The sequence below is a fragment of the Petaurus breviceps genome, unplaced genomic scaffold (assembly GCF_028583685.1).
Source record: "Petaurus breviceps papuanus isolate PSGF00001 unplaced genomic scaffold, PetGlider_PUasm1.0 90849, whole genome shotgun sequence".
NCBI lineage: Eukaryota > Metazoa > Chordata > Mammalia > Diprotodontia > Petauridae > Petaurus > Petaurus breviceps.
Window position 1 is genome coordinate 24,392,810 of NW_027187361.1, and position 18,679 is coordinate 24,411,488.

General features: G+C 39.5%; 1 protein-coding gene across 1 annotated transcript in view; it reads left to right on the top strand.

Annotated features, from left to right (window-relative positions):
• EIF5B (eukaryotic translation initiation factor 5B) overlaps positions 1 to 18,679 on the top strand; it is a 72,416-nt gene that overhangs the window by 10,362 nt on the left and 43,375 nt on the right. Inside the window, exons 2-3 of the mRNA XM_069073006.1 lie at positions 15,405 to 15,530; positions 15,625 to 15,709. Of these exons, the coding sequence (XP_068929107.1) occupies positions 15,405 to 15,530; positions 15,625 to 15,709 (211 nt within the window). The remainder of the gene's footprint in view (positions 1 to 15,404; positions 15,531 to 15,624; positions 15,710 to 18,679) is intronic.

Here is an 18,679-nt window from a genome sequence, read left to right on the forward strand (position 1 = left end):
GTGTGTGTGTGTGGGGGGGGGGATCTAGCCACCAAACCCCAAGATAACTTGTGAAATATAAGTGATCAGAATTCATTCTTTGGATAGAGCACTCACATGTAAAGGTATAACTCCCCATGGAGGAGAAGGAGGAGGAGACCTGGGCCTTTCTATGAGAGAGAAAGGTTCAGCCTTAACTGCTGTGCTTAAAGTGAGAGCTGGGTCATGGTACGTGATAAAAGTTCACCTCTTCAGACTGGTGTTTTTCAGCTCGAGTGTGCTTCCACTGCCTCTTATAGATTTGGTCAGCAATATCCGTGGGGTTGTAATCATAGTGAACAATCTTGGCCCCAGAAAACAGCTGAGAGAAGGCGCCTCCTTCAGCTGGGTGTGCTGTTTCTCTTCCCTCTCTTTTGGAAAGAAATCTTTATTCCTTTGAGGAACTTCCTGTCTTGTCTGAAGGGACGGTAGGAAGAGGGAAATGGTGATAGAGAAACAAAAGATTATTGAAAGGACATTTAGAAAGCTGTTCTATGTCCACAGCGCTCTACTAACAGCTGTGTTTCGGTGGGGGCTTTGCCCACCCACAAACTGTTGATTTCATGATGTATTGTGGTGGAACCATCTCAAAGAATTCAGTCAGATCACCTCTAATACAAGTATTAGGCATTTATTGAGATTGACACCTCTCGCCAAGAGGAACCAACAGCTTCAGAGAAAGCAGGATGGATTTTTGTAGGGTAGAGATGCAATTACACAACAGAGATCATGAATATTAAAAAGGCAGGAGGGGTTTGTTAAGGGATTAAGGTCATGGAGGATAGGTGGTTAAACATTCTGGTCATTCTGCCCTCGGACTGGCTAGCTGTTGTGGTCCTGTCTGGTCAAGATGGATAGTTAGGTATTGTGGGCCTGTCTTGGGCTAGATGGATGATGTGACTGTGGTTTAGTACAAGAACACACCTCTTTCTGTGGGAATGGGTCAGGGGGCAGAACTAGGTAGAGGCAGTAGCTGAGTTCCCATCACATGGACACACCTGCTGTTTCTGTGGGAACTTAAGAGTTCAGTGACACACCTGAGCTGTTGTTCTAGTGAGCAGTGAGGCCTGTATGAAGAAGTTAGGACATTGGGGAGGGAAGCTAAGTAGTGGAGCCTGTAATGAGGTTAGAATATTGGGGCTGGAGACAGCTCTAATAGGATTCATCGCCTACGCAGTGACAAAAGAGTTGTCATCCAACTTCTTGAGAAGCTTAAAATTTAGTTTGGAAGACAGAATATGTGCTTGAAAACATTCTTAGAATTTAGTCCTGATGGGGATCTTGGCTGGCAACTTCCTAAGAATAAAGAATAACCTTTGGTTATATTTTTTAAATGAGATTTTAAGCAAGTAACTCTTTACCAAGCCCCTGAATATTAACTTCTGTTTGGTTAAATTGATACAAAATACTTGTCATTGGATTTCTTAATAGTGTTTCTTACCCAGATGGATGATAGCATAATTGCTTCAAGTTTAGACCTAAGTGACACAAGGTTGTGGCTAACAAGATTTCTAAGGAGAGAGAAAAGGCCCTGAATTAGGAGGTAAGCTATGGAAGGAGATGGAACAAAGGGCACCCTGGAGGAGAAAGCTAAGAGATACCTGCACTTGTAACAAGATGTGTCTGTACTAAGTAAGCTCATCATTTGTGATGAGCTTTGGAGAGGAAGGAGTCACAAGCAGATTCCAAAGTTTTGAACCTTAGTGACTGGGTTAAGGACCCCTTCTCAGAATAACGTTTTTAAATAAATAAAAGAAAATACATCGGATTGCAAAGAAAACCAATGATATTGGGGGAAAAAAGATATTTTTTCCCCTTCATCCGAGTTCATTGATCTTGGAATGGGGGTAGGGGAGAGAGTCCTTTGGAGCACAGGTTAAAAGCCTCCCTGCCTTAGAGAGAGGGGGTTAAAAATGGCATCCTCTTCTTATTAACCAGAGGAGAGGTGTTTGTCCTGGGTTAAACTGAAGGATTTCAGACTTGCTTCTTCAGCAAGACATCTCAGAGGGTATTCAGATGGCTCCCCTTCACCTGCTAACAACATTTCTATTGTGTTTGATGACTCAAGCTTTAACAGTTAAAATTTGTCTTTTTTTTTGCTTTTTGGAGGGCAGTTGGGCTTAAGTGACTTGCCTGAGGTCACACGGCTAGTTTTTGTGTGAAGTGTCTGAGGCCAGATTTGAACTCAGGTCCTCCTGACTCCAGGACTGGCACTCTATTCACTGCACCACCTAGCCACCTCTGTACTTTTCTTTTAATCTTTGGAATTTGCCTTGACTATTATAAATCAGAAATAGAAATGCCATGTATCAATCAGAGATTTTCATTTTGCAAAGAAAGCTCTACACTTCAGATTTCTCTTCCTCCAAGCAGCTACTTTGTATAGATAATGAATTTGTCCTTGGCAGATTTGTGCCAAATGGGTAAAAAGAAGTGTTTCCTTTTACGGTTAATTGGTGGTTTTGGAATTGAGATGGCACAGTGTTGGATATGAATGGATTGTAAAGTATAGTGAAAGGTAACTGTTTCTGGAGGTTTAAAGGAAGACTGGAGGAGAGAGCCAGCTGAAAGCAATTTTTAGGACAAAGGAGACCGGAGAACATTTGTGGGCTGAGGAGTTGTGTGGGTGATCAATAAGAGTTTGAGGATTAATTAGAGAGGCCAAATCATTAATAGAGGTCAGATAAAGGAGATGGGATGTGGAACATAAGTGGTAGAGGTTAGCTTTGTGGAAAATCTTAAGACAAGCAAAAAAAAAAAAAGCAACACATTCAAGAGTTACATGCCATAAGTGATTTTGAATTTGTAGCACTGTTCTCCATAAGCATGGATAATTGGTATCTGTCTTATTTATTGTATTTCTGTGACATGTAGAGTAAGTACACAGGATATTTTTAGGGTAAAAACATTAATTTTTAACAGTTCCTAGCTTGCTATGGTTTGGAAAATGTAAATACACAATTAGCATATTCAGTTATTTTTAGTTCATAATTGTGTCAACAGTCTGTGCCGAAAGAAAAAATTTAAAACTAAACTTAAAGACATTTCTATTTTAAATTTCCATATTAAGTTGAAATTGAAGTTACAATATTTTTAAAGTGTATATATAGCCGGAAGGTCTAATAAAAAGTAGTACTTAAGGATTTGGTTTGATTTGCTTCAACAAAAATGAAGTTAAGTTTTAAGTTCATTGTATCATAATCACTGATATGTGCTTGTGTGTGTATGCCTTTTTACATATCTTAAGTTCACTTCAACAAGCCTTCTATGTATTAAGTGCCTTCTATGGTCCGGAAACTGTACTGGGTATAGGGAATACCAAGTCAAAAACAGTCCCTCTCCTCAGGAAGCTTTCATTTTATTGTAGGTAAATAACATTCACAGTTAAAGTACAAAACATTTATAAAATGCAGTGTTTTTTTTCTTGGTGGCAGGGGAGGAAGCATTAAACACTGTGGTAATTAGGAGGGAAACCTCTTGTAGGAACTGAACAGGACATTCTGAGAGGTGGAGATGAGAGGAGAGTGAATTCCAGGCACAGGCAGGGAGGCAAGAGATGAAATATTGTGTATGGGAAACAGTTTAGCTTGAACATAGAATGCATGAGTGGGAGTAATGTGAAACTGTTCAGAAAGATGTGATTGTGAAGGGTTTAGGAATTTGTATTTAGGAATTTGCTGCAGGCAAACCTCTCTAGCTGGAGAATAACTTTGAGGAACCTCTGCTTTTAGGAATACCACTGTGGCCACTGTGTGGACGACAGATTTGTGCAGGAGATCCCAGAGGCAGGATAAGACCCATTAGGACCTGAATTTGAATGAGAGAGATGAGTGAATGATCTGAAGTGTTACGGGTGTGGAATGGACAAGACTTGCCATTGGATGGTATGGATGACTATCGAAAGGTTGAACATCTGGGACTGTCTGGCCAATATAATCCCTGGCATGGTGTTTGTATGTAGTTGTGCTTCAGTAATGTTTGTCAGTCGAGCTAGTTCAGTGGTGAAGATGGTGAATTTAAAGTCAAAGGAGAGAGGTGCAGCCCTTCTTCAGTTCTGATGTGATCAGATGCTTGTCACTTCATCTGTTAGATGATCATAACTGTATTACTTACTTCTGTGTGCTTGGTGAATCATAAACACACAGATACATGTATATAATATCAATTACTGTTTGGTTTTCGGTTGTACTAACAGGGCAGCCCCTTCATCTCCCAAGTCTGTGCCCTGCTCTGGAGCTGTTGGGCCTCAGTGACTTACTTCTAGGGAACCCTCCTCATCGGTTGGACAGGCCGCCTGTCAGATAAGCTGTGCCACCCTCTGTAGAATCAAGCTGCTGTGCCCTGCAGGCCTCGTCACAGTTACGGAGGTTTGATGCTACACCATTTCAGAAAGAACAAAGGAGCTTAGTCAGATCAACCATTTAGACATTTTTAAGTGCCTACAAGGTTCCTAGAAGGAATGAAGGAGTGAAATCCCTTAGCCTGGGATTTGCAGGAACTTCTAAAGTTCTGGTCCCTTGTTTGGGTTTTGGGGGTTCTGCCTCTCAGGCAGCAGGTGGCAGTGCCCAGAGGCATCTCCTTCTTCCCTGTGGCGCTGAGGGCGGGAGAAGCCTCACTCTAGTTTGTGGCGATTGACCAGTCCGGTACATTACCGAATCTTCATCTCCATCAGTTAAGCCACAGACATTTGTCCATTGATGACTCATCACAAAACAGTTCCAGGCTTCGGGCTCCCTGGTTCTTCCAGAGTTGTTGGTGATGTGAGCAGGAGCAGCTGCTGGTTGTTGTCTTTTGTTGTTGAGGACCGAATGCATCCCTGTGGTGGGGTCAGTGTGACTGATCAGACCCATCTGATCCTGGAAGGCTCTACCACAGGCTGGGCACAGCCAGTCCTTACGAATGTTTGGAATGGAGAGGTCTCTAAATTGATACACCTGAAATTTCCTTTGGGCCACTACCATTCTGTGGTGCTGGAGAGCACAGCGCCTTCTTTGATGCATCGTCTGTGCTGGGCTGTCCTGTGTCAGGGTCTCCCATTGTCTCACATTCAGTGCCAGAATTCTTCAGAGAGACCTGGAGAGGATCCTTGTGTTGCCTCTTCTGACCCTGACCCCGGGATTGCCTGTCTTGTGTTAGGCAAGGCGTTTGGACAGCAGGGCTGCTAGAGTTTGGATGCAAAATGAAACACTGAAGTCAGTCTGCTCTGGATGAGTGTATTGTCTCTATGGATTGCTTTCTTAGTATGTTTCATAGACACATGCTATGTTTCTCTTTGCCCCTTTTATTCTGTAAAACTGCCAGAGTCTAAAAAGACATCTTTAAACTTAGATTATTTGCACATTTAATTTTTTCAGAATATTTTTCTATTTTGTTTCATACACTTCATTTTGAATTACTGATTTGTTTGAAACTTGAAACTTGCTGAACGCTACATAATTATAATGACCAAGCTTGCCCCTAAGAAATGAGAAAATGCAGCTTCTTCCATTCTTTGGAAGGAGGAGGGCTCTGAGCATGGAGCATTGCACGTACTGTTGGACTTGATTAAAGTGTCCATTTGTTTCATTGGTTCTTTTTTTAGCTTTTGAGGTTTTGTTGCAAGGGATAAGCTTATAGGGGAGCAAGGTAGCATATATTGGGAAATAAAGGTACTTAGAAACCAAAATGTCGATAGAAATTAAGAACTAGAAAAAAATCATAGTTGAAATGTGAGAAATTTCTGTCCATCTGAATAAAAAACTTAATCCAGAGTGTGAAGTTTTTTAAGTCTTTAAAAAAATTAATACCGCATTAACATTGGAAAGACCAGGTACATCAGTTGATGCAAAATTATTTTTAGATACTTGAAAATGCAGAAGGCTTGGGTATTTCTACTTCAGAAACCTTTGCATTGAGGCCCCTTCTTGGCCAGACGCACAGCGTCTCTCTGTGCTCCAGTGCGCTTTGCTCTATTGTACTTTTTCCTGCTGCCTCTTCATCTTGGCTCTGCTTTCCCATGATTTTTCTCATATCTTGGTTGTCAGCATTCCTCTTAGCATTCTAAAGACTTTTCAGATAATGAAAGAAAAAAACCACATGGTTCTCCCTATAAGGATCAGATATGTCAAATGACACTATGCTTAAGAATTTTGCATTTTTGTTATAAATATACGATGAATTGCGCCTGTGCTTATTTTCTCTTGGGTCATTTCTTTGCCCATTGTCTTTTCACCTTTGAAGCATCAAGAGGATTCATCAAATGTTTATAAAAACTCTGTGAATAATATGTTTTTAGAGTAAAGTAAAATTTTTTCTTTACATGTAGTTTCCACTATTTTACTAATTTTTTTCTTGACTTTTTTTTCAAATTTTAAGAGTTTCATGATAAATAAGGTAGACTTATATCCTTACTGATAAAATGTCTGAGAGATTCTTTGATGAACAGATCCCTATAACTCATCCCATGTGGTGAACTTTAAGATATTGAATTTTATGACATAACTGTCATAATTGTAGTGCTTTGAAACCAAGAAAAAGTATTCTTCATCTGATTCCAGTGACAATGAGTCCTTCTATAGCTGACAGTCTAAAAAGTCACGAGAATCGAAGTTCTCATTTGGACCTGTGTATCAGCAATGCCATATTCACAATGCCTATGGAGATTACAAATATGCTCATATAATTATCCATCACAAAATACATCATGCTTGCCATATGGGGGAATAAACTAGAAAATTTATTAAGATACCAAAAGACTGAGTCCCAAAACCAGAAAGTGAAAGCCATCAGAGTAGTTATGACATTGGCACAGGTAGATAAAGTAGAAAGCACCCACATTCTCAAGCCTTTAAAACAGAACAGGCTACCTCAGGCAAAGGTCCTCCTCTCCCCACTCACAGCAACCGCCCAGCATCCCGGAAGCGCGCTTCCAGCAGCTCCGGCCCCTGGCAGTCCTCAGCAGGAGTCCTTAGCAGAAATTCTGGCTAACTCAAAAAGGGCTTTGCGCTGCCTCTGCTGCTGCTGCCGCTGTCGCCACCACCGCCAGCCACCGCAGGAACTCTAGTTTGGCTTCTGCTTTCTTTTGCTCTGCCCCTTCCTGCCACGTCAGCAAGTACAATGGGGCATGGAAGATCTTTAAATCCCATAACCCTTACAACCTGAGTACATGAGGAAGAGATAAGAACCGCAATGTCCGAAAGGTAAAGAGTCATTTTGACAATAGGCTGCTCCTTTTCAAGCAGAATAAGAATGCTTTTAACAGGTAAATATTAATACACTGATCTCACTTTACTACACATTCTACAACCTGTGTCATCAAGAAAAATCCTGTGGTGTTTTTTTATTTTATTTAATGAGTCAGTGCTTAGTAGAGTTCTAAAATCTGCAAATGTTGAAGGACAGTAACAGGCAGTGCTAACTGGTTCTTGACATTAGATGAACTAGAAAAGTTCATTGGTCTTAGTGTAACTTGTGAAATCCACTCCTACAAAGCATCTGGAATAGCTCCAGGGTGTCCTTTGTTCTCTAAAACTGTAGTATGATTGATTCCTACATATAAGGTACCTTCGATTTCACTTGAAAACCGAAAGGAAGAAAAACTTATTTCAGGACGGGTTTTGTCCAGCATCCTCACTATAGCAGCCTTTTATTGGAAATTGTTAGAAGATATTTATTCTCCATGTATTTGATGGTCAGTAAGCAATTAATGTCCTGAAAGACATGCTGTACTTTTCACTTGCTTTGTTTCTTGTTTTTGTTTTGTGTTTTGTAACAGAGAATATGGAAATGTTTTTTTGTGCAACTTCACATATTGATTCACATATTGATATCATTGCTTACCTTTTCAGTGTGTAGGATAATATTGGAAAAAAAGTTATAAAGAAAAAAAGGCACACTGCATATTCATTCTATGTCAAGCCAGACAAATTTGGCCTAAAATTATGGTTGAAAAAATGCTTGTTCAGCCGGATTCATTACCTGGGAAAGACGATACTAGAGGGAGAGATCCCAGGGTGCCTGCTGCAGCACTGGGATTCAGAAAAACACTGTTCAGCAAGGATTATGGATGGTGTGACCTGTGGCACTTCCTTTACATCCCTGGATGTTTTCTTGAGGTTTAAGTGAAGGTCCTGACTGTTCATCAGAGACTAGAAAACTTGCCAGAAGGATTTTTCAGAAACTAGAGAAGCCATGGAAGTAGTGAAGACATATAAGCCGCCGCACGAGAATCTGATTTTGACATTTTTACAGAAGCAATAGGGTGACACTGATTTCATATCAGTGTAATTAGATAACTGTGATTAGTGCCCTGCAGATTCAGTAGGAGAACAACCCAGAGTGAAAGGCAGATACTAATCCGGTTTATACAAAAATAAGGTAAGGGGGCATGTTCCTCCCCAAATGAAGAAGGTGTTACTCAGTGAAAGCAATAAGTAGGAAATGGTCTGTGCGTGTTTTCTACAGTGTTCTAGATCTGGCCCTCATCCGTTGAACAATATGCAAAAAATTTGTGATTTCAATGGCCATGGAGAATATATTGTCCATCCAAAGGTGAGTGAGAAGCTTACTGGATAGTCTAACTAGCAAATCAGAAACCGTAGCAATAGTAGCTGAAGATGTGGATGTGCCTCGCTTAGACTGCAGAATGTGGAACGTGGATCACAGGTGGTGGGTTCATTTGCAGAAAACCTCTTTGTGGCAGATACTTGACAAAAAATGAGCAAAATGTGATTTGTAAATAACTTATTATAAGAAAATAAATACTTGATAAGTAGTTTTACAAATGTACTTTAAGTGCAAAAATTATGTAAGATACAATTTTAATTTGTAACAAAAAGCCCTTCTGTATTTTGTTTGCTATACAGATTAAAAAATGTGTATGCACTGCATCCATTGACATACCTTAATCCTTTGAAGTATTCTTAAATTTTGCTCCCTGTAATGGTTTATAATTCAGTAATTTGAAGTTTCTGAGGAAATCTAACAGTTTATCATTTTGTGCCTATATGTGTGCCTACTATTAAATTTTATATTTCCTGCTGTTCTGAAGATATAAGCATTTTATGATTGTTGCATGGGATGATATTTTTGTTAGTATCTTGGATTTCTATTTCTCTTCATTCCCTTCCCCAGAGAATTTTGTTTAAAGTTTATTGTGTTTATTTCAAGTAATTTCCCAGTGAACATCCCCCCCTTCATTGAAGCTATTGTAACAAAGAAAAATAGTTTAGCAAAAACCAACCAACAAAGTAATGTACAGCATTCCACACAGCTTCAAGAGCTTTTTGAAAGCTAGGTACAATTGCTAAAAATATCCGAGAGAGACTTAGACTTAAAGAAACTCCTTCATTCTTTATTTTCTGATACTAGTTTTTCTTTGTGACCTTAGACAAGTAAAATTAAAAGTTCCGGTGTCCAACAATTTCCCTTATTATAAGATTTTTAATGAGACTAATATTTAAATTTGGCAAGTGATGCTGGGAAAATTATTAAAACTGTTATTTGTGAAGAGTTGTATACTGTGATATATGTTAGGATGTTGCTGAAAACTAGTAAATATTATTTGTAAGGGATCTCATTTTTTATTTTACCATGTCTTAATTTGATTCCCATCTCTTCCCTACCTTTTGCCTCCAATCCTTTGCCGAGCCCAGTTGATTCTACCTAGTAAGTAACATCTTGTATCCGTTTTCTCAACATTTTTATTGCTACTGCCCCAGTTCTGGCCTTTAAAAAAAATGCAGCTTTTATTTGCCAGCTCTCTATCCTGTTAAATTTATGGTTGTTATGAAATAATGGAAGTTCATATACCGTCAGATAAGCATAAGACCTTTTACCTCTCCAGAGCTGGTAACATAAAATAGGTGTTCTCCCCTTACCAAGCAGGCTATTGATTTGAAATAATATTTTTGGAAAACTAAAAAGTAATATTTTTGCCATTTGAGTTAGTCTGTTTTTTAAGGTGTTATTTTCTTCAGTCAGGCTGTTGACTCTCTTTTCATGATTTTCTCTCATCATTCTCATTTCTCTTCCCAGTTTTCCCTCCACTTCCCTTACTTGATTTGCAGAACCCTTTTTGAGCTCCTCCATGGCCTGCAGCCAATTCATATTTTTCTTGGAGGCTTTGGATGCAGGATTTTGACTTTGTTGCCAAAGAATGATTCTATGGTCTGCTTTCATCTTTGTTTGCTCATCTTTCCAGCCAAATACTTGACTGTTGAGCTCTTTGCCCCTGTAGAACTCTGCTTCCAGAGAGGAGAGTGCTGTGTCCCAAAGTTCTGGGGTTTTGTGCAACTGTTATCAGAGCGTCTTCTAGGCGCCTGCCTCAGAACTGTGAGGAAGCCTGCCTCTCCACAGCTGTCCTCACAAGCTCTGCTCCGCCCCAGGACCGCCACCCAAAACTGAGACCGGGATCCAAGCAGGGCAAAGCAAGAGGATCCTGCAGCTGCCCTCTGGGCAGTCATCTGTGGGTCTGGTGCTCAGGAAACGGCCTTTGTGGCAGCTGCAGCCCCTGCCACCGTCCTGGGTCTGGGGCCAGACCACACTCTTCTGTCACCAGGTCCAACGGAGTTTCCCCACTGACCTTTTACTTTCTCTTTGGCGTTTGTGGGTTGAGAAGTCTGGAAACTACCACAGCTGCTGGTGATTCACTCTGCTGAAGCCTGCTCTGGCAGGTCTGTGCCATGGGTCTGGTCCCGCACAGCCCACATGGGACTGTGCTCCACTCCCAGCCCAGTGTCATATACCTTTCTTGTCAGTTTGACCAGGCTGTCCTTACTTGGAGACCTATTTAATTTTGTCATGTTGTGGGTTCTGTAACTCTAAAATGTGTTTAAAGTAATTTTTTACTGGTATTTGAGGTCATTGGGGATGAGCTCAAGTAAGTTCCTGCTTTTACTTCTTGGTCCCTATCTACCTTTTCTTTTAAGGTCATCAAAACATAATAGAGTCACCCCTATCTTCTTTGTGAATGCACTCCTCCCTTCTTTTGGAAGCTGGAGTGGAGTATACAAAAGGGAGACATTCCCTTTGGAGGATTGGTTCCGTCTCTGCTGCGTATGCCTCTCTCATCATACGTTATTGCTGATCAGGCTCTAATTCTGTGCTGGGCATGTTAGATAATACACATGATATACATGAGGTTCATTAAGCAAGCATAGTAATAACCCTGGAATACTGACCCCTCACTGGTTTAACCTAGATGTGTCCTCCTCTGGGCCCGAGAGTCCCAAGGCCACTGCTGTCTGCTTGCTGCTTGGTCAGATCCAGCTGCTGTTTGCCAGCTTCTTTTTTCCTACTTTAGTGATATCTGGCAATTCTATGGAAGCTCGTCTCCTTACTGTTTCTTATAATTTATCATCAGTGATTTTATCAGTTCTGTGGAAACAGCCCTTTGCTCTCTCTCACATTTCATTTCCTGCAGCTTTGGTGAAGTTATCCTGATCCATTTTTTAGTTGACTCTAGGGTTCTTTAAGTAAAACATGCCCGTAGACAGGTGGTTTATTTTCTCTCTGCATTCCTCCAGCACAGTGTTTAATAGTCATGATAATAGTGGATATCCCTGACCCAGAACTAGGTAATGAGTGACAGACCTGCCAGTGGGCACCCGTGTCCCCCTGGGATCTCTTTCTGCCCTGTCACTCACTACCCTGGTTCCCTGTCTCTCTTCTAGGCACTGGAAGGCTCCCTGTCCCCTGCAGGTTTATGTTCTGAATTAAAGGTCAGAACTGAGTTGCAGCTCTGCTCCTGGTCTCAGGGCCACAGTGCTAATGTTCTGGGATCTGTTTTGTACTGAGTGTTCAGTTTAAGCCCCTGCACACCCAGTGGAAAAGCCTTCCTCTCTCCTGGATCTAGTGTGATAGACCTAGCAGATGGCACCTGTTCCCGCACTCAGCCTTATCTAGTTTAAGGGTCTTCTCTGAGCTTTTTCAGGTTTTCTTCCTTGGGTTCTGGAATGTTTCCAGTCTTTGCACTGCCACCACTGCTGTGTTAAGTTCCTGGTCAGTCTTACCCCAGTGTCCACAGACATCTCTCTCTGTCTTCCTGAGCTGCTTTGGGCAGGAAAAAACAAACAACTGACTTCTTGACTGTTGATTAGAGTTTGATTCCAGGTTGTTTTGGAGGTTTGTTGGGAGAGTTAGACAAAAATGTTTCCATCCTTCTACCATCTTGACTCCTGCTGAAAAAGGAGGTTTTAAAGACCTCAACAGCATATGCTCCAACTTTATTAGTCACATCAAGTATTTATTTCTAGGGTCCCGTATTTCTGAAGAACCTTCCTTTCTGTAACCATTGGGGATCTAGATCTCCCCTTTCTCTGCCGAGGATTATGGCCCTCCTTACTTTCTTTTCTAGTACTTCTATGGGAATGTCTCTGAATATAAGTAAGTACTTACTTACTTAGCCAGTTATTTTGAAAGAACAATTTTTGATTGGTGGAGGAGGTGGGGTAAAAACAAAGTACAGGAGTGATTAAGAACTTAAGTCAAGGGGCGGCTAGGTGGCTCAGTGAATAGAGCACTGGCCCTGGAGTCAGGAGGACCTGAGTTCAAATCCGGCCTCAGACACTTAACACTTACTAGCCGTGTGAGACCTTCGGCTAGTCACTTAACCCCAGTTGCCCTGCCCTCCCCCCTCCATAAAGCAACAAAACAAAATTTAAAAAAGAACTTAAGTCAAACTTTATTAAGATTAGTTGAACAAGTTACAGAAGTCCCTGAATTACTTAACAGGCAATAATTTTTATATCATTTTATTTTTGTGACAGCAGTGACCATGGTTTTGTTATTTTACTGACACTGGGCTGACTCAGTGTCAGTTTCTGAACAGATGAATCAGAGACTATTTGTTCTTAGACTTTGACTGTTGATGTGTTTATGTATTGATGCAACTGGTGGCTCAATGGATAGAGCACTCTGTGTTCAGGTGTGGCCCCAGATACTTCTTAGCTGTGACTGGGCAAGTCACTTAACCTCTGATTGCAGAAGGATCTGCTAGAGAAGGAAATAGTAAAACCATTCCAATATCCTAGCCAAGAAAACTCCATGAATGTATGGTTCACGGTGTCACAAAGAATCCAACACAACTGCACAACCATTTATGTTTTGGGAAATTGCTTTAAGTCATGTGTTTGTGTGAACATTTATGTTTGTTTATGTATCTTTTATACCAGAACCTTGTCATAGAAATTTGGCACATTTTTCCTATTCAGTTGTTTCCCTTCTTATTCTAGGTAGATTAATTTTGTTTTGCAGAACCCTTTCAGTTTTAAGTAATGAAAGTTAACTATTTTTGTAATAATTGAGGTCACATCTTTATAGAATGTATTTTGGAGTATGATGTGAAGTGTTGATCTAAGATTAATTTTTACCAACCTTTCCAGCTTTCCCAGAAGTGTTTGCTTGTTTGTTTTTTTAATCAAATAGGGAGATCTTTCCCAAGTAATTTATGTTTTTTCTTTTGTCTAATACTTTCATGAAGTTCTAATGGGAATTCTTTGCTTGAGCTAAACTGATAACTTATTGTTTATTAAATTCAATTTCTATTTTCCTACTTCTGTGCCTTGGCTTATTCATGCTAGGCTTTAATGCCTGACATGGCCTTTCCAGTCCATATTATGGTATCAAATATTCACCCTCTTCAACTTATGTTGGCTATTGTGTTTTAGTGCTAGTCTCCCTTCTTTCTCAGAGTTCATTATTTGGCTCACTATCTTTCTCCTCTCATCTTCTTTAACACCCAAATTCCTTAAGCTCCTTAAGTTCCCACGAACATGCTCCTTAACTTTAGCAATGTGGTCACATCTTGGATCTCCCCCTTACCCATTTCTTAATCAGAAACTCTTACATTCCTTTCTGTCCTCCTGTCTTTCTGTTTCAGCCTGTCTATACCCATGTCTTACCCTCTTCTGACCTCTAATTACCTTTGACCTCTCCCTTCTCCCCTTTGAACTCAAATTCCTTGATATCATCCCCTGTCCTCTCCTTTCTCCTAGTCTCTGACAGTGTTTATTTACTCTTAATCCCATCCCTTTTTATCTTCTCTTTTTTCATTTCCCTCTAATTATGACCTCCTCCCTATGTGTTCCTGATGGCCTTCCAATATCCCCATTTGTGAGAGGTAGCAAATGGTTAAGTTTCCACAGGACTGTAAAAACTGCTGAAGTAAAGATAACTGAAAATAATTTGTGAGAAATAGAAGTCAGGTTTCCATAGAACTGCTAGACAACATTAAAGTCACATAACAGAAGTTTGCAGACAGTAGGTGGATCCAACCACTCAGAAAGCAGACTTGGGACTCAGATCTGGGATCAGCCTGTGAGGAGTCACTGCCTGGGTGTCCCACGGTTAATGAGCCTCACGTATCATGTGGATTATGGACAGACCCAGCGTAGAATGAGAGTCTCATTAGCAATAATGCATGTAACGGGAGGGACATACCCAGAAGAGAAAGAACCAGTCTGGTCTCTGAAGGGAGTGTCTGCACTACACTAGTGGTAGAAAGCTTTCCTGGCTTTTTGGAGGGGAGAAGGCAGGGCAGTTGGGGTTAAGTGACTTGCCCAAGGTCACAGGGCTAGTAAGTATTTATTAAGTGTGTGAGGCCAGATTTGAACTCAGGTTCTCCTGACTCCAGGGCCATAACTGCCCCTCTTCCCTGGCTTTTGTATCCCCCACTCCTCCTTCCTACAGAAGGGTTGAGTCCACTTCTGGCCAATCCTCTGAATTTCTCCTCAATAAACTTATTTAAATGTTATTTTTAAAACCTTCACTAGACTCTACTATTCCTCAAACTTTGTCCTGTACCTTTCCTTCTTCTCTCAACCAAATTTCTAGAGGTGTCTCTGCTTGTCTTGGCTTCCTCTGGCCTTCGCTCTCCAGCTTCTGACCTCAGCCGTCAGGAGAGCCGCTTTCTCTAGTGACCAGCGTTCTGTTCTGTTGGTTTTTATTGGTATCTTGTTTCTCTGTGGTCCCCGTTCTCCTATTCCCTGCCATATCTCCCTCTCTTCCCCTGCTGGCTCTGACTGTCGTAGAACTTGTTAGAGGTTCTGCTTTGCAGGCCCAGCTTGTAAGAACTTGGGATCCTTTGCACTTGATGAGGCATGAGTAGAACTAAACCACTGTAAGGAAATAGGCCAGCCTGATTTTTCTGAAAGGGGAATAAATAGTTCTGAAGTCGCTTGTCTTCATTGTCAAGTTCATATTCCCCCCACCATTTGTTTACCTTTACTGTGTTCTTGGAACTGTGCTGGTTTTATAGATTTTGTTTCAAATTATTTTATTTTGACATTTTCTCTTGACTGTTTGGAGTACTTGTTAGCATTTTATTCAATTAGAAATTTCTCTGATGTAAGGGAAGTACTAAATTTATTACTTTATTAACATTTAGACTTTCTTTGTTTTTGTTCAAGTGCCAAGGATGACATTGATCTTGAAGCCTTGGCTGCAGAAATAGAGGGAGCTGGTGCTGCCAAGGAACAGGAACCTCAGAAGTCAAAGGGGAAAAAGAAAAAGGATAAGAAGAAACAAGATTTTGAGTAAGTGTGCTATTCTTTAAAAATATAAGTTCTTGTATATTTATGTTTGATTCACTTATTAATATGTCTTTTCAAAATGTGTTTTCCTTTCTAGTGAGGATGATATCATGAAAGAGCTTGAAGAGTTGTCTTTAGAAGCACAGGGAGTCAAAATTGAGCGAGAACCTACTGCGGTAAAGGTGAAAGACTATTGGTTTTTCTTGCCTAAGCTGGTTGACTTCGTGCTTCTGAATAGCTACAAGCCACTGAATAAAATTTAGATTTATTATTTTAAGATACATTTTACCAACATGTATCTGTTTTTACTAGGAGATAAGAACTGCTTTAAGCTAATTTATTTAAATTTCACATAATTATTAATATTAATGAAGATTCCTTTAAAAAGTTCAGTGGTCTCAAATTCAGCAATTAAACTCACTGAGTTTTAGTCCTACATATTCACCTTCAAGTTCTTGAAATCAGGAATACTTTCTGATCAACTATTTATTTAATCATTCAGCCATTTACTTATTGGACATGTTTCTTGGTGGATAGGTCTTTCATTTCAGACCATGCTTTTTGACATATTTTGAAGAAACTTGTGTGTAGACAAATTTTATTACATCTCTGTTCATCTATCTATTTCAAAATATCAGGGTTGAAAGGAATTCTAGAGGTCTTTGGAAGACTTTAAGTTATTAAGAATGCCCGAGTTTCTAAATCAGTTCATTTTACTTTGGGGCTAATCTAACTTACTATACCTTTTTGCAACTTATTCCTAATGTTTACCAATTCTTTTGTCTAGGAATGATCATTTTAATCTTTCTTCTGTCATCTAGCCCTTTAAACACTTGATGACAGTCCTAATGCCCCCAAATATCACCAGTTCTTTCAACTTCTGTTTTATGGCATGTTTTTGAGTGCCCTCCCCTTCCTGGTATACTCTTGGTTGGGTCCCAGTTCATGAAATACCCTTCCAGAAATGAGCCTGGGATTCTGTCCAGGTGAGGCAGGAGTTTTTAACCTTTCCGATGTTTTTCCTTTTGGAAGTCTGGGGAAACCTTTGGACTCTTTCTTCGTATAAAACATTAGACACATTAAATACATTTGCAGCATTGCCCTCGCTTGCTTGCTCTCCAGTTGGACCACTTGTGAAATTGTTTTGGGGTTGGGTTTTTTTTGTTTGTTTATAAGCATTTTGGGAAAAAAAGCCCCAACAACTTAATAATGTGAAACGTTACATGATATTTACATTAAAAATGGAATTACCAAGGAAACCAATTACATTGGCATAGTTAATCAAAATGTTTTTTTAAGACCAAGTTCATAGACAGTAAGTTAAGAACTCCTGATCTAGATATATTTGGCAAGCACATTCTTCACATTTTGCATTTTATTAATGTAGTGAGACTAATACCTTACTAAGATCTCATTAACTTTTTTCCTATTAGATTGTCAGCTCATATTAGTTTGTACTCCAGTAAAATCCCTGGATCTTTTTCAATGTTCATTTTTGTAAGAATTTGAGTTAGAAATTTTTCTCCCTTCTCTCCCCCTTCCCCATGACAGCAACCAAACTGATCTTGTTGAATGTATTTCCATGTTTGTCATGAGCCCCAGATCTTTTTCACATGAACTAACCAAATCTCCCCCAAAATCTACTTGTTGTAAATTGATTTCTTATACTTAAATTAGAATTTAAAGTCCATCATTCTTGAATGTTGAGATCCTAATTCCAGCCAGTCCTATATATTAAATTTTTAAGAAAAAAAATTTTTAAAGTAGAACTTACTTATCCTAAATATAAAGAAGACATTTTTCTTGAACATAAACCATGATTTTAAAAAGGCATCCAACTAGGGAAGTTCCCAGCAGAAACATGGTTAAAAGACAGGTACAGACAATTCTCGAGGGGATAAAAATAGTAAATCAATAGTAAAAAAATTTAGGTCTTCACTAATAATAAAAGATATATGATCATTGTTGCATTGTGGGAATAGGGAGGGAATAGACATATTCTATACAAGAATAAAATATGACAATAAAAGAATAGAACAAGGATTGTAGAGACATTGTTTAGAAACCGATTTTGTCTTCATTTGAAGAAAAGCTTCCCAGCACAACTTTTTATCATTAGAATTGGCTGTCTTGTGAATGCATAAATTCTCCAGTAATGGTGATCATCAGTGCAAAGGCCTGTTATCCATTTTCTGGTGATGTTGTAGAGGGGATTCCTGTTCAATTATGGGTTGTATTATGTGATGCTCATCTAACATTTTAGCTGTTGTCAGGTTCGAGTCATCTGTAAATTGATGTTTTCCAAGTCTGCCTTTGTCTGAGTTACTGATTAAAATGTTGAATAGCACTAAAATCTAAAACTCCCGCTTTATTAATAGTTGTTGGGTTCAGTCACTCAGTTCCCGAATCCTCCTAACTGCTGTGTTCTGGCACTTGAAAATAATTTCTTGTCCAGAAATATGGTTTGAGAAACTTATAAGTGTTTTGCTGAAATCCTAGAGAACTGAATCTATAAAATTCCTTTCTTCTATCAATTAAACAAATTCTTGTTGAAAAAGCAAATGTAATTGGTCTGGATTTTGTATGACTTGCTTTTAATGAAGCCATTGTGGATCTTCATGATGACTCCATTGCTTTAATAATATATTCTAGAACTATGCAAAGGCACGCCATTAGCTTATATTTTACAGAATTCACAGACTTTTTTGAAACTTGGACTATTTGCCTTTCAGTCTTTTTTTTTAAATAATAATTTAATTTTTCTCCCAATTATATGTAAAGACATTTTTTAACATTGATTTAAAAAAAAAAATTTGGAGTTCCAAAATTCTTTTCCTTCCTCCTCCCCTTTTCCTGAGAGAGTGAGCAGTTTGATAAAGGTTTTACATGTGCGATTATGCAAAACATTTCCATTATCAGTCATGTTGTAAAAGAAGACACAGACCAAAAAAAAAAAGTGAAAAATAGTTTGCTTCAGTTTACATTCAGACTCCAGTTCTTTCTCCAGATAGCAATAGCATTTTCCATCACGAGTCCTTTGAAGTTGGCTTGGATCATTGTGTTTTTAGAATAGCTAGGTCATTCACAGTTGACTGTCATACAGTATTGCTGTTTCTGTGTACAGTGTTCTTCCTGGTTCTGTTCACTTCACT